The sequence below is a fragment of the Gymnodraco acuticeps genome, unplaced genomic scaffold (assembly GCF_902827175.1).
Source record: "Gymnodraco acuticeps unplaced genomic scaffold, fGymAcu1.1, whole genome shotgun sequence".
NCBI classification, from domain to species: Eukaryota; Metazoa; Chordata; class Actinopteri; order Perciformes; family Bathydraconidae; genus Gymnodraco; species Gymnodraco acuticeps.
Window position 1 is genome coordinate 199,426 of NW_022992357.1, and position 27,107 is coordinate 226,532.

General features: G+C 41.0%; 1 protein-coding gene across 35 annotated transcripts in view; it reads left to right on the plus strand.

The window, feature by feature from the left end:
- Positions 1 to 27,107, plus strand: part of LOC117542190 (neurexin-1a) — a 301,076-nt gene that overhangs the window by 156,758 nt on the left and 117,211 nt on the right. For 31 of the 35 annotated variants that reach the window (XM_034209679.1, XM_034209677.1, XM_034209680.1 and 28 more), the window contains one exon: positions 2,883 to 3,002. In XM_034209679.1, coding sequence (XP_034065570.1) covers positions 2,883 to 3,002 — 120 coding nt within the window. Of the gene's footprint in view, positions 1 to 2,882; positions 3,003 to 22,373; positions 23,408 to 27,107 lie in introns of those variants that run through there. The other 4 variants (XM_034209710.1, XM_034209711.1, XM_034209708.1 and 1 more) reach the window with 3 other exon arrangements.

Consider the following 27,107-nt stretch of genomic DNA (forward strand, 5'->3'; position numbering starts at 1 on the left):
CTGATAGTTTATGACTACAGCAGAGAAATCTCAAAATATTCATGAGAGGAAATATGCAGTTTCTATTACTGTAAATCTACTAAGCATCACAGACAAAACATACTCCCCATATTAATGACCTAACAATTGCATGCCTTTTTGTATGTTGCCATTTTGAGAACTGCTATTACAGCATGGCTTAATCCGGCCTGCATTATACAATACAATACACTGCATTAGACAGCCATCGGCCTCATTCCTCGCTCTGTCTCTCCTGCTCCATCAGTCTGTGTTCCTGTTACTCCGTCTCTGATGTCTGCTTGACTAACAGCTGGTATACTTTGCCTTTTCCTTTCCTATTATTTTGCTGACAAAAGTTGCATTGATGAAAGCTGACTTGCAAGGTAGATAGCTTTCTCTGTTTGATACGGAGTCTGACGTTGTTCCTCCCCTTTGCATCTGCAATACCTCTACTGCCCCCCTCCTCCTCCTCCTCCTCACAGTCTCTCCCTCCACACTTTCCTCTCCCTGAACAAGATATCTGCCTAAATCGTATTCACCCACCAAATGAAATGGGCTTCTGTCCCATAAGAATACAAGTGTCGTTACTGTACCTTCTTGTATCAAAGTCCAGGCCTCATGTTTTGAGTCACACTCACATATGTTATGTTGTCTTTATTATTTAGTTTTTCTTTTGTTTACATACTATACATATAGAATATACTTTTGTATGACTATAGTCTTACTAACAATGTTTTGCCTGCATGATTTTCCTACTTAATTTCACGTTTTTCCTGAAATTAATCATTGTTATTGCTAAGCCCCATGTTTACCAATGCCATATTACTGTTATAATTTCTGGCAATCTAACCACGTTTTAAGTAAAAAGTATATTAAGCTACATACTTTAGACTTTAAAGATTTAACAGTTTAAAGTATGCTGCAGAACTAATGACAATGGCCATCAATTAGCCCAACAAATAGATTAATTCTGATCTCTTATATTCACTAGACATATTTACAAATAACATAACAATAGTGCAATTACACATCTGTTGCTTCAAAGACTCCCAAATACTATGTCCTATTGTGGCACATTATTATATGGAAATGTTTTTTTATACTATAATTATGATAATAAACTATATTTGTACAATGTTTTACAAAGTGCCCTACAAAAGATATAACCAAACGACGCAATAATCAAAGGCGTAATAAAGAAGGGAAACGGATGTACAACACTCCATAAACAAAGATGCACATCAAGACTTTACATAATGTACAAGTGCATAGGGAGTGATTCACAGCCTGTTTATAAAAGTATGATTTTAAAAGGGATTTAAAGATGAGATTTTATGTCATTGAACAATTGTAAACTGGTAAATCACATATATAAACTATAAATAGAGATGTATTCCAATACATCAGAATAATTTGTTATCATGAACTTAACCGTTGTTTCTTGTTGCCAAAAGGACACTGTGTACAGCATTTAACTGTTTGCGTTTTTCAGCCTTGAGTGGGCTACAGCAAACACTTCAACTATTAAGCAGTTACCATGGCTACGCTGAGGCCGAGCACTGTGGCCGAGTCTGATTCCAAAACCAGAGTATGGAAGAGGAGATATTGAATTCAATGTCTGTAAAAAAATTAAAATAAAACAGCTGAGCACCCAGAGTAAATAGATACACAGCAGATACAAAATATGCCTCTCATAATTGAAATGAGTACTACAAAAAGATGTGATCCACATGGCTGTATAGGTGATTGCCTAATGCATCCAGTACTATGTGTGTCATTACTCATGTAATATGATTATTACATCAATTGCATGTATTTAAATATTGAGATTAGGAATGTTAATATTACTTAACAAATAGAGGGGGGGGGGGGGGGGGGGGGGGTGGTGGTTAATCCCTAAAAAAACGACTTCATTCCAAAATAAAAATATTTTACAAATGTATACTGTATATAAAAACATTTTAGAATACCAAAATACATTCATACTAACCCGTGCCATTCCATTACATTGTCTCCATTAACTGAACTGTCTCAGCTTCATCGTCACACAAACGGACGCCACAGTCTTTACAGCTGTGTACTCACTGCGCTCTGGTCCAGACTGAAAGAAGAATGGAATGACCAATACGCAGGTGTAATGATGGATATAATAAGATTCACAAGCACGGAGATTAAACACATTGACTACAAACACATCTGAAACAATATATTTCAACATTCTAAGTACTTGGATAGCTCCGGCACATACTGGTTACGTACTGTGTGTCATTGTCGTTTGACCTCATTTACAGCCGGTAATAACGTGCGCTCTCTGATTGCTCTAAGCATCTGCATAGGTGGTCAGGGAGGCGTGACACTTTTGGAGAAAGGAGGATGAACTGGATCACAGTGTGTACTGTAGACTCATTTTAAACAGTGGTGTAACCATATTGGAGCTACATCAGATCTAGACACAGTTTCAATGAACACTGCTGTGTCTTAAAAATGCAAAATCAGGGATTTAAATAAGATAACATAAGGGAATTCATTTAAATACATACATAATACATGTAAAATCAAATATGGATATCACAAAGGACAGGTTGTTGCTGCTGTGTTTGTACATGTGGGTTGTTTTTATTGTGTCTGTCTACTGATTTGTTTTTGGCAGGCAGTTGGCTACACTCTGGAAAATGTGTAGCAGGTTTACAAAACATGGCTAAACACATTTTGGCATAACATATGTATGTTTGTTCTGTGTATGCTTCTATTTGCAGAAGCCTATTGTCTGTTACTGTATGTTATGCGTGACATTTCATTTCACTGCAGAGCCGATCTGCACACTGTGCGGCTGGTTATTATAAAAGTCTGCTCACCAAGCTGCTATTTGTCTTCATATTCAGGGCCCAGCACTACGTGCCAGGAGGACTCGTGTGCCAACCAGGGAGTGTGTCTGCAGCAGTGGGAGGGCTTCAGCTGTGACTGCAGCATGACAACATTCGGAGGGCCGCTGTGTAATGATGGTAGGAAACCACTTCCTGGTCTCTTAATAGTTTTTGCTTATTTTTTGTTTTTCAAATGAGTCTGACAAGAACTAGAAAGCATAACTTGATATATGCTTTGTGTTGCCCTTACATTGTATGAGATGACAGGCCTTGTCATTTAATTAAAATCCAAACAGATCACACATACATAATACCATGCATCATAGGACTCTCAAAGCATTAGATGCCTCCTTCATTCCATCTGCTAAGCTAATTAAACACGTCCAGAAAAACCTCAGTCCCAGACTTTTAAAGGTGGGTGTTATCTTTAACAGCAGGTCCATTTTTATCCTATGCTTTCACACAGCTTTTGTGTTCCAGCTCATTATTGTTTCCTCTCTGTGAGCTATATTTGTGTCCTCACAAAGCACATTTGTGCTTTGACAACTCTCCAATTGAACTAAGTAAAGGCCGGAACTGTGCTTATTTTTCTGTATCTTTGTTTTGAATTAGAAATCGGCTTTACTGATATTGTTGGGAGGCACTTGTGATACCTGGCTGACAGTTCAGTGAAAGCTCATTAAGGTTTGAGAGATGTACCACTAGAGGGAGCAACACACTTTGTGTTCTGCTAAATAAAACGTCCACAACTAGTCAATCAATGCAAACCAAAAACATTACATGAACCAAACATGCACTGATTATTTATTCCACTTTGACCACACTGCATGTTGTTTAACATTGATCCCAATTAAAACCATGATGCAATTTAAAAGTGCAGTGATATTAATCTCTCTTAAAGACAGTTAAATAGGCCTTTTGTTTAAAGAAGTCTGTGCTCATTAATGTTGAGCGTTGGAGGAAACTAGGATAATGTCTGCCCCTCCTCCCGAAAATGGGCTACTTCCTTATGCAAAACATGCACAGGGGATTTTGTTTCGTCATTATTTTCTTCTGCAGCGGTTCACACAGTAGGGGTGAATGGGCAAAGTGCTGAACTGCATTAAGGAGAAAAGAACAGAGTGGGCACTCTGGAGATGACACAAAAAAGCAGAGGAGAGAGCACCATAAATGTTAATGCATTCTATGTCTCTTCGACCAGCTTGATAAGATTCCTTTGTTATCAACAGAAAGAGTTAACGGATTCCCGTGCAGCTTCACACACTGAACGTATCTGCTGCCTATGATAACACTAAAAGGCTACTTGTGTCCATGATATGTGAGTGCGGGTGTAGCTTGTCCTGATCCTAGCCCTGCTCTGCTCGTTTTACTCTGCCTTTCATTCCTCAGACCATGTTTAGAAGAACAGCAGTAGAGATGTGCAGAAGGTGTTAAGGGATATTTAAATGTTGAACTCCTCGTGAACCTTCCTTGTGCGCTAAAAGGGAGAAGACATGCAGCTTTTTTTCTCCTTTCTTCCTGTCATACATATTCATCCTGAGCAGGCCTATACATCTCATTTACAGCACTGGGAGCAGAGTGGCTCACAAGACATATTATAGAATACGAAAAGAGCTCTACCTGCTGCGTCTAGTTGTAGTAGCTCTTTATTCCTACAATGGGACCGATCAATGTGAATATATGTAACCACAACACTTTCCAGGAATTCTCTTTCACAACAGAAAACACTGAACTAGTCCTCACAATAATAATGCAAGCCATCCTCCCTCTGCCAAGGAAGCTCTATGAGTAGGACAAATGAAGCTGGAGATGGTTGGGTTTTATCTGCGTTGACGGATTGTCATGGGGATAGAGGAAAAGGGGATGCGTCAAAAGGAACGAGAGAAGGGTCTCTGAGGAAAATATCACTCTTTAACAGATATATTTGCATAAGCTGAAATGCAGGCAATTTACGACAGAGCTATGGGTCTCTGAGAAAGCAGCCTCCATGGGGAACTCGCTGCATTTCCACATATTTCTCTAGTGGGTAGTCTCACCAGGAGAAAAACTCAATTTCTTAGCCCCCTGGCCCCATAACATTCACAGCCGGGATGCATTGTGCAGCTGTCAGTCACAAATCGTAAGGGAACTGTGAGGGAATATTTCTGTCTTTACTCCTAGATATTTAAGCTTATTGTCTGTTGACGTTAATAACGAACCCTGACTCTGTTATCTCCTTTAAAGAATGTGCTGCTGCACTCATTCTCAGTTTTATGACCGGTCAACTCTCGGTCACAGAGCCTAAGAGTCAGGCAAGTGATTCAGTGTCTCCAGGTGTTGGGGATATCTCCAGTGTGCCCAGCTGTTGATTAACTCTCTGTAAACTAGTTAAAAGGTCTATCGAGAGAGAGGCTGGCAGAATTGATGTGGCAACCCACTGTGCAGTCAGAACCTCTTGCTGCTGTGACTTGTGATATGAATTCTCCGGCCGATACTTGTAATAAACTACTAGTGTTTGACATCAAAGCTCCAACTCTCCTTGTGTCTCTCTGAGTCCTGACTCTCCATTGCTGCAGAAGTTTCCCTTACAGAACTAATATTATGTCTGAATCTACAGTACCATTTTAGCGTTAAGCTCATTCAAAAAGTAAATATTTTTCAGCAGAATACTGTGTATTGATACGTGTGTGCAGTTGTACTGTAACATTCCCCTTTTCTTTACTAGTTATAATTGTAAGGGAAACTTCTGCAGCAATGGAGAGTCAGGACTCAGAGAGACACGAGGAGAGTTGGAGCTTTGATATCAAACAATGTTTATTGCAAGGATACGGCCGGATAATTCATATCACAAGTTACAGCAGCAAAAGGTTCTGACTGCACGGGTGGGTTGTCATGTCAATTCTGCCCAGCCTATCTCTCGATAGACCTTTTAACTAGTTTACAGAGAGTTAATGAGCATATTCGGGGAGAGACTAAACAGCTGGGCACCCTGAATCATTTGACCCTTAATGGCCTCGAAGCCAGTGTTCCCACAGCGGTAAAACTCCCTATCAGGCCATAAAACTTGACACTAAGTGCTGGAGCACAGGCTTAAAGCTGGCGTCACGAACAGGATTTGTTATTAACGTCAACAGGCAATAAGGTTAAATATCTTAGCAGTAAGGAATAATTATTCTTTGACACAGAAATATTATCTAACAATAATCACTTTATAATCCATTGTAGTTCACTCAATTAAAAAAGAAAAAAAAAGAGCCACTATGTGACTGTGACCTGCGATTCAAAAGATTCACAACATTGTTTTAATTTGTTGCTACAGTTTTTATTATTATGTTGATCGACTTATCTGTTTTAAAAATGGAATCAAAGATGCATACAGTAGCAACTCTACAGCCTTTTGTCAATGATTCTTAGCTGCTATGATCATCTTTTGGCAAATATATTTTTTTCTTTTGAAGTTGTGAAAATACAATTTGTACCGTATAATGTTTGCTGTACAGAGAGGGATGGGGTATCAGTGACTTGGAAGCATTTTTAAAACCAGTGAATTAAAGAAAAGTGTTTTGGAAAATGGCCAGTCCTTCAAATCACTTCTCTATAAGTTATGGCCAAACACACACAAGGCTTTCTGACTGTTTTGTCCTATGGGGGATACCGACAAGCGTACGTACACAAGTGAAGAAGACATCAGTGAGAACATGAAGTGACACCTTTTTTTCTTCCAATTAACACATCTTAAGTGCCCGTATTGGAAGAGTATCTTTAGTCAAATTTAAGAATGACGTCATCTCGTTAGTTGCCAATAAGCTTACCCTATATAAGTGTCTTTACATCTCCCCTGTGTTTTGGAGCACACACACTCTGCAATAGTTTTCTTTTCTTTTAGTAATGTAGCCTTCCCTGGCTGTGCTGTGAATGTGTTATTATAAAAAAGATTCACCTTTTCAGAACAGCGCTGCACCTTTCAGTTCAGAATGATTGGCGGTATGATGAAATAGATATAAAAACAATCTTCAAAATGTCTTTTCGTCATCTCCAAAACACTTCATCCAAGTGATGTGCCAATACTTTTTTTGAATGAACTGTGATGAGGTTTGAATGACACTGTGTCTTAGAGTTATATTTTTAGAACCAATTATTCCCTACAGTCTATGAAACTAGAGTAGGAATAGAAATAGAAGCCAAGCCGGCCAAGATCAATCTCTCTCAGAACAGACATGTGAGATGAACTATGATGGTGTAACGCATGCATTTGGTCTCATCACTACAAGCTGGTTTTGATGCCAGTTGGAACCAAATGGCATGTGGGTTAGGGGATCAGAAAGGAGACAGAGGCGGCATGTTTCTGTGTGTGATCAGGTCATCAGTAGTACGGTGCAAGCGAATTCCTGTGCCTGTATTCTTTCAAAGACAGGACACTACCAGTCTTCTTCTCAGCTTAGAGATGACCTGATATTGCCATATTGGATTTTCTCGTCTCTGAAAGTCCACTGGGCTTTGAAAAAGTGTTTTCTAGTTTTCAGTCCGAATCTGGCTTGGCGTGTGTGTGTGTTTGTGGGACAAAAACTCAAGTCTAGACCACCTGAGGGAGTTAGCCTGCAGTGGTCAAGCATCTGAGTGTAATGTACAGAGACAAAGAGAATGGTGTTTGCTGTTGAGCTAAAGTGGGTCGTGGAGAGGCTCCAGGAAGGGGTCTGCCTGGCCTTCATGCGATTTTCGTCTCCCCTGATTTCTCCTCCGCTCAATTTTATAGCCAGAGCTATTAGTGCCATGTCAATGTTGTATCAACAAAGGGGGTTTTGTGGGTCTTGTCTCCATTGTCTCTGCCCGAGGGGCAAAGAGCAGCCCCTCTCACTTTATTTCTAATGTGTCTGAGGCAATGCTCATTCTTGTGTCCCTGTACCCTGAGAATAGTCGGTCTGAGCCTAAGGCTATGTGATCTGCATTAGACGTGGGTCTGATCTTTCTTAAGCACATACAGACGAAAGTTTGTACCCTATTTATGTCATGTTGTCCCTCATGTTGTCCCTCTTCATCCACTCTAAAGATGGCTACACTAACAAAGAGAAGCTCACACACTGACTCGTTTGTTGCATCAGTCCACATAAGACAGATTTCAAAGAAATCTCAGAAACTCAGAATCTTAGTGATCTTAGAACATTATGGATTGGAGTGGAGTGGTGGATTTGACGGATAATTATTGTATGCCTCGCAACCGATAATACTAGGTTTCTGCAATGTCAACATTATTTATTTCCAAATTATTGCAGAATATCATCTACAATTTACACAGGCAATGTTAACCCAGTTTAGCCATTTGTAAATCTTCAGGCATGTTCCTCGAGTTTTCTTGTCATATAAAATAGGTCACATGTGTTTCGGTACAGTGGTGACGGTCTTCCAGATTTACCAGGCAGATAAGCACACACACAAGAGCACACACATAAAGGCAGGCAGGAAGTACAGCAGACAGTTTTGACCCATCTCTTCAGTGGTAGCATGCAAGGAATTAGACCACTTAGTTCACTTTCGATCAATACAAGCGGACACTCAGTCCAGTTGTGAGGCCAAGGGGATACGAGGCACTGGAGTAAACATGCTGTCACATGGAAGTAATGCTCTTTGCCCTGGATGTGTGGCCCCCTTTTTTAATGCAGCTCAGCGAAACAAATCTATTGGTCTCAACAAATATTTGGGTTGCCGTGTGTATTGAAAGCTTGGCCTAGCTTTGAACAGCCATTGCGCCCCGAGATATGAGAGAAGCATTCTTAAGTGCTTCTGTGTATTCACTTCAGTAGCAATTACCCCAAAATGTGCATACACACTTACACGGATTGTAGCACGTTCCGTGTTTAACTGATCTGTTGTAAGGCAGCTGAAAGGTTTTCCAAATATACAATGAAATACTGACTCCAATAATTAACATTTACTTTATTATTCTACGTACAAAATATACTGCATAATAATACATACATGATATTTATATAGCGCTTTTCCCAGTGGTGAAAGACGCTTTACAAGAATATACAAGGACATAAAAGAGGAGCAATATTAAAAAAAATAATGCACTATAAGAGTTATGCTCATATAACTGATCCTATAAGGATACATCTGGTGATACCCTATATTATGTTTACTATCCCAAATCCCACGAGAAGACCACAACCAACAATTAATTCATCATACTAATGCGGTCTGTGGTCCCTTTATATATCTTATTACTCTGCGCCATAGTTCTCATCTGTCGTCCCAAAGCACATCAGTGAGTCATTTTGTTGCACTTGGTTCCATATTTCTTTATTACCACGAGTCAATCCCACACACACAATGCTGTCCAAAACCCCAAATGTGTATTAATCACCGTGACATTACATATTTAATTACATTACATAGTCTTCAACAAATGCTGGTTTGTTTACTGTTTGAATAATGTATGTCCAGCTGTGTATGGAATACCCTTTCAAAGAAATATAGGACTACATATTTGTTGTATAGGAAAACTGTTTAAAATCAGCCATTTATTTTAAACTTAGTGTCTTTCCTACGTCTGGATCCTCTTGTGTAGATGCACTAATGTGTCAGTGTATAATGATCTAGAGCAGTGTTTCCCAAACTTTTTCATACCAAGGACCACTTAACCAATACAAAAACACTTGCAGACCACCTAACTCCACAAATATCCAAAAACACATAGTTTTTTTTACAAATCACCTGAAAATGGTACAAGCAAGTGGCAACATGTGTGATGAAGGTGTTTATCTGGGCTATATCATGCAATCGAAAGTGAAACTTAAGCTCGCTCCATTGCGGAGATATTCCCGCGAGAGTGCGGAAAACTTAAATGTATTTATTTATTTCAAATGTGAAATGTTACCAATATACTCACGGACCACTAGGGGGCGCTCACGGACCTCCAGTGGTCCGCGGACCACACTTTGAGAAGCACTGATCTAGAGCAGTGGTTCTCAACTGGTCAGGCGTGTCGGTTCTTATTATACATCCATGGTCACGCCTTGGGACCCACTTTTTCCTTTGTCAATCAATCGCGATCCGAAATTTTGAACCACTCAAATCTATTCAACAAATCGTGCTCTATATATACAGTATGCTGCTCAGCATACATTATTAAAGTGAAGTACAGTGCATATATCCCTTATATCCCTTCACAGAACTGAAGAATGCTTTAAAAAAGGTTTAATGAGATGATGGAATCAAAGCTGAACTGTATAACATAAAAAGGCCCACATGCTGAAAACCCAACCCCAGCAACCCAACCCAATTTTTAGAAATACTAACATATAAACTACGCATTCTGGTAAAGATGAAAATAAATAAATCTATTACTACCCGACATATTAATAATATTGTATGCCATTGTTTGTTTTTCACTTAGATCTGACAGCTGAATTGCTGCTTCTCACAGAGAGAAGAGTAAAGAGGAGATAGTTCGTGTGAATTACTTTCAATTGTGGATAAGGGTAGATAGCTCCCATTGTTCTGTGACCTGCCAATCATCAAACCGGGGGTCATATTTCATTATGTGTTCATTTTTATCTGAAGTTGTACCCATGGATGTATAAAGAGTAGTTCTACCGCAAAGTTATTCTCCGTGGGGACTTCCGGTGTTGCAGTATAACTTGAGTCATGACAACTGGCGACATTCTATTATTTTCGTCATAGGAATCCGGGGCGTGTACATTGAGGACCCATTGTTGACTTACCATGTCGATCGCCTCGTTTGTCGTTTACGTTAATCTTTTGCTATATCTGCCTTCCTAAGATCACTTTGATGCACATTCAGTACTCGTACTCGGACTTACTTTTCTGTAGTTTACCGTTACTGTGACATATCAGTATAGCCACGGAAGATAGTTTGTGTGTTTCATTCCCATGCATCAAGGTTATTTTCATGTATGTAACTGTTTTTCCTGCACAGTGTAGAGTCTTGTTGTGATGAGAGGGATACAGGTATTTCATAAAAAAAACGTACTCCCTGGAGAATAGCTACAGCATTTATATCACAATTTAATCGGAGCTGATCACAACTTGTCATGAGTGATCCAGTCATCTCGATGAGCGTTCGGGCTGTGAATAAACAACTTGTGTTTTACTTTTAGGCTGTCTGAAGGTATGGACAGCTATCAAAGCTACTATACATCACATTGAGAACGATGTACAAATGAAAGTCGGACACAAATATATAATTTAAATGATTTATTCAAGTTTGCAATATTTTGAACAGGCATCCACACAGTCACCTACTTTGTAATGTTCGATACCTCCCTGTAAGCGTCACGATATCCACCTCTCACCCACAACCTCACATACGAGTACTGAATGTGCATCAAAGTGATCTTAGGCAGGCAGAAATAGCAAAAGATGAACGTAAACGACAAACGAGGCGATCGACATGGTAAGTCAACAATGGGTCCTCAATGTACACGCCCCGGATTCCTATGACGAAAATAATAGAATGTCGCCAGTTGTCATGACTCAAGTTATACTGCAACACCGGCAACAATCTTGATTCTGATTGGCCAGAAGACTCAAAAAAACATCAGCAAAGATGTTTTATTGAGAAGATGATCACTACGTGACAGAAGTTTTCAAAACCGTTTATGGTCTCCGGTACTTCCGGTCCAAGGCCTACTGCATGCACAGCGTTAGAAAATCGGGCATTCAAAATAAAAGTTAGACTTTTTTCCCAAAATGTTTTTATTTTCTTCACTCACACATCTGCGACCCACTCGAAATGGGTCCGCGACCCACTTTTGGGTCCCAAGGCCTGACCAGTTGAGAACCACTGATCTAGAGTGTGTATATGGATCTGCCCTCCTTTCACAAAAACCCAATAGATGGTTGTTTTTGTTAGAGATAGATCCTTAATTGGATTGTTTTGTTTCTTATCATGCCTATTGAATAAGGCTTTATCATTACATCCTCTTGATGTTCCTCTTTACTTTCACTTAATCCTCACCTCCAACCCAATATAAGTGGTCACTGTCAGGCCTAATTATTTTTCAATAATTTCCTCCTACTGATTAAGTGTCTGAATTTAAATGGGTTTTTGTGCCAGGAAGCAGTGGCCATATTGGCATGGAAACTAGGTCTCCTTCCGTCCCACAGTGGATAACATAACATGAATGCAACTCGGCCCATGCAGTGTATATCAGCATGAATTTAACTACATACACACATCTTGCCTTTGCTAAAAGGAGGGGAAGCAACTATTTTAAATAACTATAGGCCAATCTCTAAATGATCAGTTCTGGCGAAGGTGCTCGAACGCCTAGTGAGTGAACAAGTAAAGGAGTTTTTATGTAATAATGATATCCTGTCTAAACATCAGTCAGGCTTCAGAAAGCAACACAGCACCATCACTGCGACAATGAAAGTGGTGAATGACATTACGAGTATTTTAGACAATAAGCAGAGTTGTGCAGCTCTATTTATTGACCTTTCCAAAGCGTTTGATACCGTCGATCATCGCATCTTAAAGCAGAGGCTACTCAGTATTGGCATATCCAGCCATGCGGTGGGGTGGTTTGTGAACTACCTCTCTGAAAGGTCCCAATGTGTTCACTTTGATGAGCTCACTTCTGAGTGGTTGAACATTGCTAATGGTGTTCCTCAAGGTTCTGTTTTAGGTCCACTTTTATTCTCCATATATATCAACAGTTTAGGTGAAAATGTGGATGAAGCTACTTTACATTTTTATGCGGATGATACCGTGATGTATTGTGCAGGTCCCTCCATTAAGGAGGCTGGTGTTAAATTACAGGCTGTTTTTAACATTATTCAGACTCAGCTCGCTGAGCTTAAGCTTCTTTTAAATGTTGAGAAAACCAAGGTAATGCTCTTTTCTAAAGCTAAAAAGACACCAGACACTGCTTTGGATATTGTTACTATGCAAGGACAAGTACTAGAAGTGGTTACCTGTTATAAATACCTATGTATCTGGCTTCATGATTGTCTTACTTTTAAACTTCAGGTCATTAACCTGCTTAAAAAGCTGAGGGTTAGACTAGGTTTATTTTTCAGAAACAAGTCCTGTTTCTCGCTTGAGGCCAGGAAAAGGCTAGTCACTGTGACCTTTTTGATCTATATAAATGCACCTGCCCATTGCCTGGAAAAGTTAGATGCCGCCTATCACAGTGCAATGAGATTTGTTGCTAACTGTAAAGCACTTACTTATCACTGTACCCTGTATGCCAAGGCAGGTTTGCCTTCACTAACTGTACGGAGGCTCAGTCATTGGTACATGTTTATCTATAAAGCCATGTTGGGTAAACTACCAACTTATATATGCTCTTTGATCTCACAGAGAGTGGCAAGCTATTGCCTGAGATCCCAGGATGTGTTTTTATTACATGTGCCAAGTGCTAGGACTGTTTTAGGTACTAAAGCTTTTATGTGTGCTGCTCCTCTAGCTTGGAACACTATGCAAAGTTCCCTTGCATCATTTTAAAGCTCGGATAAATGAAATGTTATTAGATATCTGTCATTGTGAATAGGCTGCTAATGTATACCCCTGTAATTATGTTGTATCGATGTCCTTTTTGTTTTCTGTTGTTTTCATGTGTAACCAATGTGCTGCAGGTCTCCCTTGAAAAAGAGATCATTGATCTCAATGGGATTTTCACCTGGTTAAATAAAGGCTACAAACAATTATACAGTATGACAGTTAATTTGACTGATGGTGAAACATAGAACCTAGCTGTGAGGAAGCCTGACTCTTGCTTATTATGGGATGTAGCTTCATGCTGACACAGTTTCACTCATATGGAGGAGTGACCTGCAACTCAGATTGCTTCATTAGACCATGCTGCTGTTCATATGGTGAGACAGATATATGGTGTAATCTCACAAATTCAAACTAGGTTGGGGAATACTTTCTTGTGCTACTGTGAGTTACAAGAGTTTTTGAAAATGATGTTTGTGTCGACGAACAGTATGGAGTCGGATCATAGCGGAGTTGCTTTCCGCACATTGAGGTGTCTTTATTGCAGGCTCTGCTGTAATCAGAAACTAATCTGAACTCATTGTAGTGCAGTGGTGAGAACCTAATCTTTGAGGTGTTTTTTTATTAATTGGTAGCCCAGAGGGTCATGTTGACAGGAAATAAGAAGCTGTTGTTTCTCCACAACACAATACTAATTAAAGTGTTGACTAGAAGACAGAGTATCTGCTCAACTTCCCTGCTGGGTGATACACTGACACTGTGAATATTCCCCTTGGGCTATTGAACATGACAATGGGGGAACTGTGGCAAGAATCTAAAATATCCTCGCCAAAAACCTGATTGCCTGCTTGTACTTAACTATCTGAAAACTTTTGATTGCTTCTGTTGACATTCTGTGAATGAGTTTACAGTCAGAGTTCATTTAATTGAAGAGAACATTTGATTTTCAGTTCAGCAAATCACAAATTGAGATGCTGATGGACATTGTAATCAAAACACTCAGTAGTGAACAAAACATTTGTTTTCCCAAATGACAAGAATGCAAGAAATAATGGATTGTACTTAGTGAGTAACACATTATATATAAGCATATCTATAACTCATTGTATCTGCGAGTACAGAACGAAGAATATATGAAGGTCTGAGTTGACAAAAAGAGACCAATGATTACCGTTAAATGTCACCGAGCTGCTTGTAGAGATCATTTCTTTAGGCCCAGGTGAGTTTAAGTTCTCTGCTGGCTTTCTGTCATTATGTGCTTAATGACAAACCCATCATGTCCTCAGCAACCTGTGGAGCAGATGTTTGTGTTTTTAGAGAGCTCCAACTGCGACCACAGTCAGTCAAACAGGACTCTATTGCTCCAACACACTAATGCTCTTTTTCTTGCTTACTGCCACAATTTAATTTAATTTTTTTAATTGATAGAATTGATACCAAAACTAAAATAGTAAAGTGTTCTCAATACTACTTGTTCTATACTATACATCAGTTCGAGAGATCTACAATTATAAAATGAGTGTCTGCAGCAGCAGCAGAATCACAGCACAGAGAGTCAGATTTCACTCATTACAGGACGAGAGTGAGGAAACTTCATGGACACGAAGAGGGTAAACTAATTGATGTCAAAGCCCATTTAGGATTCAAATCTAATGCTTTTAGGGAACTAAATAATGTTAACGAGGTAATCTGTAAACCTTTAGTTTGAAGCTGATCACACCATTCTGCACTGGGAGAGAACATGTTGTTTTCTTGTTGTTATGAGTGTGTGAAAAACCCCAAAGTTTCAAATTTAGAAGAGTCTTGGAAAAGTAATCAGACATTCTGGATACATGAACTTTTTCTACCCTTAAACACATTTAAATCTATTTTTTGTTCCTTTTTAATAACACTTCTGATGTGATACACTACTGGTTGCACCAAGCCTGCAGTAAAGCAAAAGAAGCATCCAGATAAACCTTTAAAATGCTGTCACAAAACAAATGAAAGAGCCTCTGTTTCAAGAGGGTCTGGTTAGCTGGTCTCCGTAGCAAACAAACAACGGTTTAGTATTTCTGAGCATAGCTGTGTGCTCCAAATTATATGAACAATATGCACAAAGGGCTTAGACAATACAAACTCTCCTCTCTGTCTCCATCATGGGAAGGTCAGAAGAACTTATCCATCTGAATTGTCCTTGAACAAGTTCTAAAGTTGCAATACGGACATATTTCTTGTGTGGCACTTTAAATAAGCTATCTTATCTTTAGACAGCTAGGAGGAGAGCACACAGTCAGTCACAGCCTTATCCCTGTCCTAACTGACTGATGTAGAGAGGAAACCTGCTTAACAGGCTTGAAAGACATTTTAAAGAGGAGATGTTTGTGTGTGCAGTAGGGGGCCACTACAAGAAGGAATCAAGACTTCATTGTGTTTCCTAATGTAATGTTTGCAGACAAGCTGCCTTACTCATTCTGCATGTGACACACTTTTCACAAATCTGTGTTGCGTGCTGTGCCGTAGGCCGCTGGCCATTCACATACCAAGCCTTAACATGAGTGGATGTACAGACCCTGTATGGGTCAGCACTGCAGCTTCCTGCTTCTCTTCCCACTGGGTTTCTTTTAGCATCTATTCAGTGTAATCACTGTGAATAATGCAAGCATGTCTTTTCCCTACAAGTTTTATTTTCCCCAGTAAAGTATTTGAACTATATAAGTTAAGTCTTTAATTTATTAATGTTGGCAGCTATGTGAGATTCAATAGACAAGACAATAGACACCTGCACTTTTCTGTAAAGCAGCACCATTCATTCTTCTTTTGGCCAACTTGGCATTTTTCCAATTTGTATACATTTTTCCACTATTTATTTTCGCCACAGTGCTCCCTACATGCAGCAGACATTCTTTCAGCTGCTCCTCTTAACCTCTCCTCACTCCCACATGTCACAATGTGGACAGAAGCATCTGCCACTTCAGCTCAGCTTTGATTCTTTCACAGGGCCAGAACAATTTGCCGTGCTCAGTTTTATCACCGCAGCAAAATACCTCTCTTCAGTCTTCAGCAGCATGTATTTTGGACAGAACAGCTTTGCGTGTGTGTGCAGGTTCAGTGAAGTAAAGCTTCATTCATGATGTCATTGAGGTTTAATAGAGTTTAAAGTGCACATTTAATGAAAGCACTGGACAGGAAAAGCTGCAGCAGTATTGCCCATTGATTACACTTTATGTATGAATGTGCTTTTATTATACAACACCATTTTGTAAGATTCTCAGCTTTTTGTCTATTCTAAACCAGATCAGAATGAGCGTACTGTAGTATGCCCCTTCAAAGAAAGTCTATTCGTTTTTTCTAATGCTTTATTGCATAACTTTTTCCAAAAGACATGAATATAATTTGAAAATAGAAAATAAGCTTAGAAAAAAGCACTGAAGCTGTTTCACAATCAGAAAGAGAAACGTTTTCCCCCTTAACTCTTTGTTGTCCCAGTTAGCGCGGCAGAGTTGTTCATTAACAAAGACGCTGCGGATTGCAGGAAGACACACTCTGTCCTTGACCTGTTCAGGATGAAGCGCTGTAAGAAGGGAACTGATCTACTTTGAACCGATTTCAGGAAAGACGGAGAGACAGACACAGCGCCCCATGGCCCGCTGCATCTTGCTGTCAGAGGAGATAGAGAGAAAGCCTCCGGAAAGCTGCCGACCTGTGACCCCTATCTCTCTCCCTGACAGTTAGGATTTAGTTTATGCATGCACAGACACATCACACACCCACTCACTGACACACAGAAGTACGTACACACACAAACAAACACACACAACACACCACACACACACACACACACACACACACACACACACACACACACACACACACACACACACACACACACACACCACACACACACACACACACACACACCCTTTACTGCACTTAGTTTCAAGGATTCTTGAATGTTATTTTTTCAGTCTGCACTTGATCTTAATGTGGATTTAAATGGATTTATGGAAATGAATTACACTATTGTGTTTTCGTTTATGCATTAGGAGAAAAACAAAAAACTGTGGATCACACCAGCAAGTGTCTAAGCGTCCTGCAGTAGCTGACAAATGGCTCAATGTGCAATAAAGAAAATCCATCTTTTTATCTTTTATATTCTGTATGTAGTTTGTGCCTGCTCTATACTGTACATGGTAATGGAAATAATGTAAACACCAGTAAACGGTATTATTTGACAAAAACCATGTCACTGTACTTGGAATATGTACAGAGCAAATGATGTTGAATAGTTATAGGTACATATTGTTAAATCATATATTCATGTATAACTCAATATATGTCATGCCATATAAACACAAAAGTCCAATATCTAAAAAATACTGCATTATGTAAATATTAAAATCAAACCAAATAACTCACTACATTAATAGTTTCAAAAGAGTGTTTTTTAATTAATTTAACAGCTCCGTTAAATTAATTATGATGTCGAAGTCATTTGCGGCAGAATTAGAGCAAGAATGAATGAGAATGGATTTGAGTTTTTGTTTCTTTGCTTAGCTTGAAGTGAGAATTAAGTCATTTCAATATGCCACCATGCAGGGCCATTTGCAGATTTCATTTTACAACACTAATTTTGAATTATTTCATAAGTGGGCTGTTTTATCAGCTTGAGTGGCATTATTAATGCAGTCTTCACAGCTTGCATAATGAACAGCATGTGCAGCACAAATGCCTATGCAGTGCATAAGGGCTGCTGCGTCTTACATAAACAAAGTACCTTGTTTTTCTTCGCTTACAATGTATGCTCTATTTCTTTAATATGATCATCACTGACTGTGTGACAGCAGCACATGCATGAGAGAGAGATATTCATAGAAAGCGCTAATCACTAAACGATGAGGGTATTCATGACTCTAATGATAATGTACACCCTGAGCTACAGGGCATGGGAGCCAGTCAGACGTGCTGAGGTGCAGATTAATTGGAGTCCGGCAAGTCGATGCCTTTTTGACCTGCGATGGTCTGAGTTTACTTCCATCACTCTCACTGATACAGTAGAGTGCTGTGACAGACAGGCGCCCTGATGTAACATCCCTCGCCAACACAAACAGCATTGACACCATGGCCTACCCTCCGTGCTGAAATACTGTAGAGCTTGTGTGTTCTATTGAGTGTTGACTCCCTGTATGTGTCTGTTCCACTCATGTCACATCTGGGGATGACTAAGACAGCACTGTTTCTATTTCTGTACACTTGCACACATTAACATCAGTGCACTGTGAGCTCCTCTGTCTCTCTCCGTGGAGATTATGAAACATATTTGGATGACTAATGAAACGTTTGACATTCGCAGAAAACTCCCCGTTGTATGAAGAGCACAGGTCTTACATTGTATGTCAACGAATGACAAGCAGCATTAGCGTTGAGTACCTACAGCGTTGTGACAAAAGGAGGACACTCAATGTAATGTAGCCTTAACAGCTGCTTGCTCTAATGACTATATTATGGGAATCAAAATAGAAATGTAATTCAGCTGCTCTTCTTCGCTGCTGCTTTGTATCACAGAAAGGTTTTAACTTTTACATTTCTCATGTGATCTGATAAACCAACCTTCAGTGTAATACACCATGGCATGCTAACTACAGTATACTCTCCCTGCCAGTGTAAAGTATACCCCAGAGATGAAGGCCTGCACATGTGTTGCTGTGCCACAGATGTGTCTCTCCAGCACACAACAGGTACACCCGGATCATGCATGGCTTGGCCTGCATGCTTGATCTGCTCTGAGCCAACACTTGTATCAGACGCACTAAACTGCACCTGATTGCAGTAATCCTGGACCTTTCAGCAACCCAGTGACTGTGTTAATTGCAGTTATACATCATTAGATGTGTTTTGCTGTAATGGCTACAGTAAACATCATAGTTGCGGAGGAGAAGAAACATTGCTTTGAAAGTGGCTGTAAGTGCCTGTCCTTCTCTGAAGGGTCTCTCCATGTGTCATAAAGTGTCGCCTGATGGCCCTTTAACTGATTTAAAGGCCTTGCTCCAGTCACATCAGGCACTCTTTGACCACCCATCTGCTGCTCTCCCCCCACTGTTCCTCCAGTCCTCCAACAAATCATCTCATCAGTGCACTGCTCTGTGGTTGCAGTCTTAAGTGAGTAACAGAGACTACTCGTGTCCTTTTATTCCCTTTTTCTCTCCAAGGTACTAGTACACCCTAGACCAATTTCTACTCCTCTCACTGATCACTTAGTTCGGAGATTGAGGGAAAGTCAGCCACACTTCTAACAGATGTTTTCCCTTCCCCTTGCCCCTTTTTCTTTTTAGATAACTCTCTACGGCTTTACTTTACTGTTTTACCTTTTAAAAGAAACAAAGAAATACAGATCCAGAACAGGGAATGTGCTCAAAGTGTCACATGCATCAGATACTTGCACAATCCTTTGGGTCTTAAATGGAAACAAAGAGGAACTGCTTTTGGCTTTCTGTCAAGAAGACATCTCACTAAAAGGAACAAGAGTCAGAACACATAAAATACAACAAAGAAAACTCTCTAGTGTTTCGATGTGGAAGAGGATGTTCTCATTTTGTGGCCAACTTTCTACAATAATGTGGTTAAAGCCGATGAGATCTGTAACCGTGCTGAAATTAGTTTAGGTTCTGGTCCCAGGTGTTTGCTTTTGTGACGGCAGAAGGGATTTGGTTGTGAATGTTTTCCCTCAAATGATATGCATGGCCTCAGTTTTCCTGGTTGTCATAGTTTAGTTAGCAGATTTGTCATAGAAAAACCGCAAAGGGCAACCTGCGGGAACGCTTAATGATATTTTAGTAGAGGAAATCTAACAGGAATCATTGTTTCTGGAGTAATAAGATGCTGTGATGAGGCTTTTAGCGATGGTTCCACAATGAAACATTACATTACGTGTCACTTGTTAGACGCTTTTATCCAAAGCGACTTACATACTCAATGTGGGCAATCTCCACAGGAGCAATTTGGGGTGAAGTGTCTTGCCCAGGGACACAACGACATGCTGACTGCAGTGGGGTTTGAACCTGTGACCCCCTGATCCCAACACTAACGCACAACCCACTGCACCACACGCCCCCCGTGTTTTAACATGATGCATGCTATATGGATCTCCTGTTGTTCTGAATATTCCACACATAAGCTGCTTTGTGATACAGACCTTGTGTGCACTTAACAGTTCAGCCACTTGGGGGCACACATGAACAAGTAACTAATAATAAACCTTATAATGGTATCACCTCACTGCTGATGTCATTAACTTCAGTTGCTGCATACCAACACAGTGTTTCCCACCCAAAACCCAGAAAGCATACTTTGTTCTCTTTTCACTCACCTGAATATCAAGGGTTCCAATTTAAGATATCCTTTTGTTTCCCTGAAGTTTGTTGTCGAGGACAAAGTAAGTCAGGTTGTTGTCCTTGGCAAGCAGCCCTGATAGATTGCCTTATTAGGTGCAATTATGCAGATCGCACTGCTGATAATTATAAAAGTGTAAACACATTCAGCAGGAACATTCCTTTTCACCGTTGCAAATGAGAACAGAGCTGTGGTTCCATGCTGCTGACTTTTTTTTAGCACCAGGTGGCTGCACCAAGTTATTGAGATTCTACAAGGTGAGAACAGCACACTTACCTAATGTGTGCAGCATCTGTTTTGTGCTTTGATCGCATTTGACTACTATATAGGGACCACATACAACAGAAAAATCAAAGGTATCCTCATCTATCCTTGTTCCAGATGGCATATTTTATTCTTCGAACAGATTATTGTTCATGGTATAACAATAACGTGTATGTTCTCTTTACCCTTATTGAAATTCACAGTACAGAATCTGTGCTAAAAACAGTTCTAATGTATCAGTACAATGGATAAAGTAAAATTAATGTTCATTTAATCGGTTCTTCCTTTCCTTAAGGCGCCTTTTTAATTGTCTTCATGTCAATAATCAAGTGGAACAAAATGGAGAAGGACACATTATCCTCTGTGTCACGATTGCTAAGTTGGCTTTCTTAGGGCAAGAACTGCCTGTGTATTCCCTGTAAACCGTAAAGATCAGCTCAGCAGTGCTTGGATGTTTTTTCTCCTCCATCTTAGAACACTGCATTTGGTAGGGGAGGATGTTGAACGGCCAGTGTGCAAACAGAAGCAGGCACACTGCAGCTGAGCCGTGTGCTCTCCAGTCCTGAACTCTGAACACTGAGCACACTTCCCAGCTGAACCGGATTGTGTTTATCAGCGGGGCTTTTATGTCCACATGTTCTCGTACACTCCCGTAACCCGTGCTGCACACAGAGTCTGCGATCAGCATTCCCTCTCTTGTGAGAAATGATCTTTTATTAGCAGGCGAGGCAGACTTGCCCAGATTCAGCACCCTCTCTGTGGACAGTGCTCAACTGCCAGCTCTGGCACTGTGCATGCTTTGTTTGTTTGTGTGTGTGTGTGTTCATATGTTTGTGTGTGTATATAAGAGTGAGCTGCAGCATCATCACTCTTCTACAATCTTGCCAGCGACAGACTGCAGAGTCCGGTTAAGAACCTATAGAAAACACTTTTCCTGGGCGGTGGAGAGGCAAGGATTGGGTTGGACTGCTTAGCCTAATTATTTTTAAATATAAATCTGCAAGACTATTATAATACAACTTCCTCAAATTCACAGGAAGAGAAAGAAAAGGGAAATTATGATAAACTAGAGAGTGAAAGAAGAGGTGGACAAAAGTAGAAACGGAAATAAGTCCAGCCGTTCCTCCTCTCTCATTTGCTTTCTCTCTTCTTTTTGATGATCATGAATGTCCTCACAGGAGAGTGGATTGGAAAAGACTGAAGGGCGAGTAGGGGGAGGTCGTGAAAGGAATCAGGGCTGGGGGACATAGCTTCAATTCCTGCTATTCTGCCTAAATAGGCTCTTCCTCTGTAATGCACTCAGGCTCCAGTGATTCGCTATGTGAATGCTGCCCATTTGCATAGCCACTCTCACTCCTGCTTCCTGGCTGGCTGTTGATGCTCCCCCTCCCTCTGTCATCCTCCTCCTTCTCCTCCTCCTCCTCTCTCCCATCTCCCTCTTGCGCACATCTTCTGGTACGGCGCTGCCGATGCTGCCTGTGTGTGAGTGTGTGTTCCTGCCCAGGGCTGCTCTCTCAGGTACTGTCGTTGCTATCGCTTGCTCTCATTGAGAGCAGAGATCTCTGGATGGGGAACGGGTGCGCTACTTGGCACAACTTACAGGTGCAATCACGCCGTCTCCCACGCGCTGCTGTAGCTGTCCGACACATGCAAATGAGACTCGGATTTAACTATGGTCCCATTCCTCTGGACATCCTATGAGACCACTGGAGGAGCAAAAGGACGGAAACTCAGAATTACTGTCTTCATTTCCTGAAGAAATCCACTTTGCACAGGTGCTATCAGTCTCTTCTGAAGTTGGCTTTCTTCTTTCCTGGCAATTGCATTTTCTGGAATAATACGTTTTCAGTGGGAAGATGTTTCTAATTTTGTGAGGGAGAAACAGAGAAAATAAGGGAACTCAGGGAATTGGATCAAGCTGGGATTTCTCCATTTCTGTTTGAGGTTGCCCTAATTTCTTGAGTGAATGTTTCTGATTGTTTTTGTATGATGATTTACGATACCTCTTTACCTCCCTGGGTGCTGCTACGGATTTCCTAACTAAGTGGAGAACAGCAAGAAGCCTTTTTTTTATATATCCCACAACCAACATTTTGTGTGGTGTCCCCCTTTCTCTTTGGATCTGTGCGGGGTCTCTCTGGGCATAGTGATATTTGTCAAAGAAGTATGGGGCTGTAAAGGCTCACTGAAGTTCCACCTTGATCTGAAGCCTCAACTGGCCACTCGGGGAAGATGTTCGGAGGCTGGAGGACACAGTTTTCTCCCCTGAGGCCTGTAGCAGAGCCCCCAAACCGGAGTCCAGCTTCCCTGTCCCACCTGGCCTTGTGGATCACTGCCCTGGCCCTGGGCTTTGTGGCAGGGTCAGATCCAGGTGCTGTGCACCACATTCACCTCTCCCATGGAAACAAGCGTCACCATACTGTGCCTATTGCTATCCACAGATCACCTGCATCCCTTAGAGCAGGGACCTGTAAGTATTTTCTTGTCTAACCATAAAAACGTCCTCTACATACAGTAACTTATTGTGAGTTTTAAATGTCATTATAAACTTTCAGCAATGTCATTCGCTCATTGGTATGTTAACCCTGTTTCAAGTCTAAAAATTATAAAATATTGTTTACTTTTTAGTATTTAGTATTCCCCCTTCCTAGACGCACAGCGAGCCAAGCGTAGAATTATCCCATATTTTTCTGTCTCAGCAAAGTACCCTCTGTCTCCATGTCTGAGATTAGCCATATCCCTATCTCCAGATGCTCCACTGTGTCCAGATTAGACAGGATTAGAACGTTGTGGCGCTCCATGTTGCCCCTGGGTGTTTGAGAGAGACAAAGATGTGTTGGCTCCAGCTCTGCAGGGTGTCAAGGTGCTCCTGGCCCCTGCCCAGCGTGTGGTGGGGAGGAGGCCTCTGTACCCGCTTTGGCAAGAAGGTTCATGACACAGGCATTAAGCAAGGAAGGAAAAGGGAGAAAAAGGAAGAAACTCATCCCTTCGGAGTTATATAACCTTAATCCAAAGTATTCATGATCGACTGCAGTACGCTCTTCTCAATACAGTATGTGTGAGAATAATTTCTTTTAAAAAAAAATCACTTTTTGCGATGTGTGAATTTCACCTGCCGTTGTTGTTTAAGATTGAGGCAATACCGTACGTATAAGACTAAAATACTCTTTAGTTATCATTCTGTCCAAGCATTTTTGAGTGACGTAATCACTACCGGTCTAACACTGACGTAATGCTGAGGTACCCTTGCTTCCATTGAGTAGACACTGCTTAATAATGTACACCAAATCTCAACTGTAAGGTTCTGAACTCTCAAATATTAAAGTTTAATAATAACAGTGAATCAAGTTGTGAGGAATACCACCATTGCAGGGCAGTACTGGCATTTTGAGGATGCTTTTATTGGACACAGGAAAAGCTCAGAAACCAAATTGAAGCGCAAATCACTGGGCAGCGTTAGACCTGTACCAACCGAGTCAGAGCTCCTTAGTGATGATGGGGAGATGGAAGGATTGCAGGCCTGCTAAGACAACAAGAGAGGCAATTAGGCCGCTCTGCTGTGACCTGTCTGGAGCTCAGACCGCTCAGCTCGCCCTACTGCTCTCCCTTTAAAACCCAGAGAGGCATCGAGTGCTTTCAGGCGCATTCCATGACTTGATATCATAGTTAGCGATCATGCTGATATTGTGAGAGAAAAAGAGAGGGAGGCAAAGGAAAGCGTGTCCTCGGTAACATGATTACAGTTTTGGTTGATAAGCACAGGGAGGGTGCATACATGCAAAATGGGAGACATGCTGTTCAACATGGTACCTGGCTCCAGGACAAAGCCTGCTGTTGTTAAAAAAAAGCCCCAGTGCTGTTGTCTTAGCTGTGCTGCAATTGGTTTCATTTTCATGGGGCTTGTTCCTTACATGGGGTGTCTCTTCACGGCAGCAATTGAACATGCACAGCGCCGTTTTTTCCGTCTAATTTGTGCATTCAAGAGCCAAAGCCCCTCAGGTTCTAACTCTGCATGTTTAGCAGTATCTGTTTCCCTCTATTTCAAACATCAGAAACTAGCCTTACATTATCTTCAATTATTTCCCACTGTCTCCACCCCTTTCCTCTGTCTCTATCATAGCATTTGATGTCATGGTCAATGTTCAAATCTAATCCTATTTACAATATGTATGCAACTGAACCTGCCTAACATCATAGTCACAGTGCATTTAAGGGGAGGCGTGTGGTGTAGTGGGTTGTGCGTTGGTGTTCGGATCAGGGGGCCACAGGTTCAAACCCCACTGCAGTCAGCATGCCGTTGTGTCCATGGGCAAGACACTTCACTCCAAATTGCTCCTGTGGGGATTGTCCACAGTATTGAGTATGTAAGTCGCTTTGGATAAAAACGTCTAACAAGTGACATGTCATTTAACATGTTCTCAATTGATTAGACCCAACAAAACTAATAGACACTGCCAATACTTAGTTCTATATGCAAATGGACTCCATTTCAACAAAATGCTCTTTCACTAAATATGTGTTAACTCTGGCTTCCCCATTTGTGGGCAATCTATCTATTTTTCAAATATTCCAAGACGCGAGGACACAATCACTGTAAGTGATTTCATAGGAAAACACACGTTACTCTCTATATATATCAGCAAACTGTCAGAGAAACCATGCTTCCTCTCCTTTGTATTGAACGTGTATGTCTGTCATTGATTTATGTGGAAAGAAGAATAAAATTACCATGGTCAGGATGTATGAAATTGAGTTGGAGTGTGATGCATTGTTTGTTTAGGGCTAGAAGTAATGAGGTTCAGACAGTATCAACTCTGAGGAGTAGACATACCATTTATCATGAATATACTCCCAGAGGTGATAGTCTTCTTTCCCAGAGATGGATACGATACTTGATATGCTGGATAACTAGGTTATGCTTTTCGTTTTGTTTTTTTCTTCCTGCACCTGCTGTTCTTTTGTTGTAGACACTGGATATATAAGATGACCTGGTCAATAGGAAAAGTGTTTAAGAGTTTAAGCTACAAATATTCATTTAACTTTGAATGGTTAATGCATAATATGGTGACCTGAAATTGCCTCTGTCTGAGACAAATATTCAGTTTATTTTCCATTCACACTTATTTTCTCTGCCTATTCTATGTGCATATATGTGGGAAATGGTCTCAGAATGTCAGCCCATGTAGGGGGGGAAATCTACCTCCAGATCTGTGACAAACTTGACACTGCCAAGGAAAAGCCCCACCCCCCCCGCCAAGAACCTGCTCCATCAACTGCTGAACAAAACTGCTTTTGTGTTTCAATATTTGGTGGTTTGAGCTTAGTCTGCATGGCAATTTCAGTGATTATAATACATTGTAATGCTCTCCTTCAGAGCCAATGCTTGAATGGATTCAAGACAGCGCTGTGTGCGCTAACCCTGCTGCAGAGAACAGAGTAGTGGGGGATGAGAATAGAGAGGGGGAAAACAAAAATGAAAGGATATAGACAAGAAAGAAAAACTGAGATGGAGAATGTGAGGAAAGAAGGGAAAAGAGAGCAGAGAAGAGAGAGACCGTGCACGGCCCCTGATGTTGCCTCACTGCCGGTGTGTTGTGAGCTTGTATAATATAATTACTCCCATGTCTCTGAGCTGATGTCATTCTGCGATAGTGCGAAGATGACAGTATCTCTGCTTCTGTGAGGCATCGGAGATGATAGCTGCCCTGATAAGGATCTGAGTACATGTTCCTCTGCTCTAGAGGGAGTAGTAGCAGTTATTGACCCAGGAAAGAGAGAATGAAGATTGCAGTCGTATCATTCTCCTCTTTCTCTGATGTGTGAGAACACAAACACCCTCCCTTTTTATTTGTGAGCGCTTTAGGTCTTTAACCTACTCCCATCTTGTGATACTTCCTTCCCTTCGTCCCGTGTCTGCACTTCATCTCTCCCTGACCGCTGAGCCTAACGCCCCCCTTCCAGCCCAGCCCTCCCCCCCATGGTCTACAGAGTCCATCCAAGCAGATAGAGTGGGCAGCAGTTTGCGCCTGCAGTGGTCTGTGTGGTTTTGGTGGTGACCAAGCTACGGATGACATTAAGGGAAATAAGACCTGACTGTTCGTGCGGTGGGCAGCGAGGGGTCAGCTGAGTAATGTGTCTGGTTTTGGATTAGAGACTTGGGAGACAGAGAT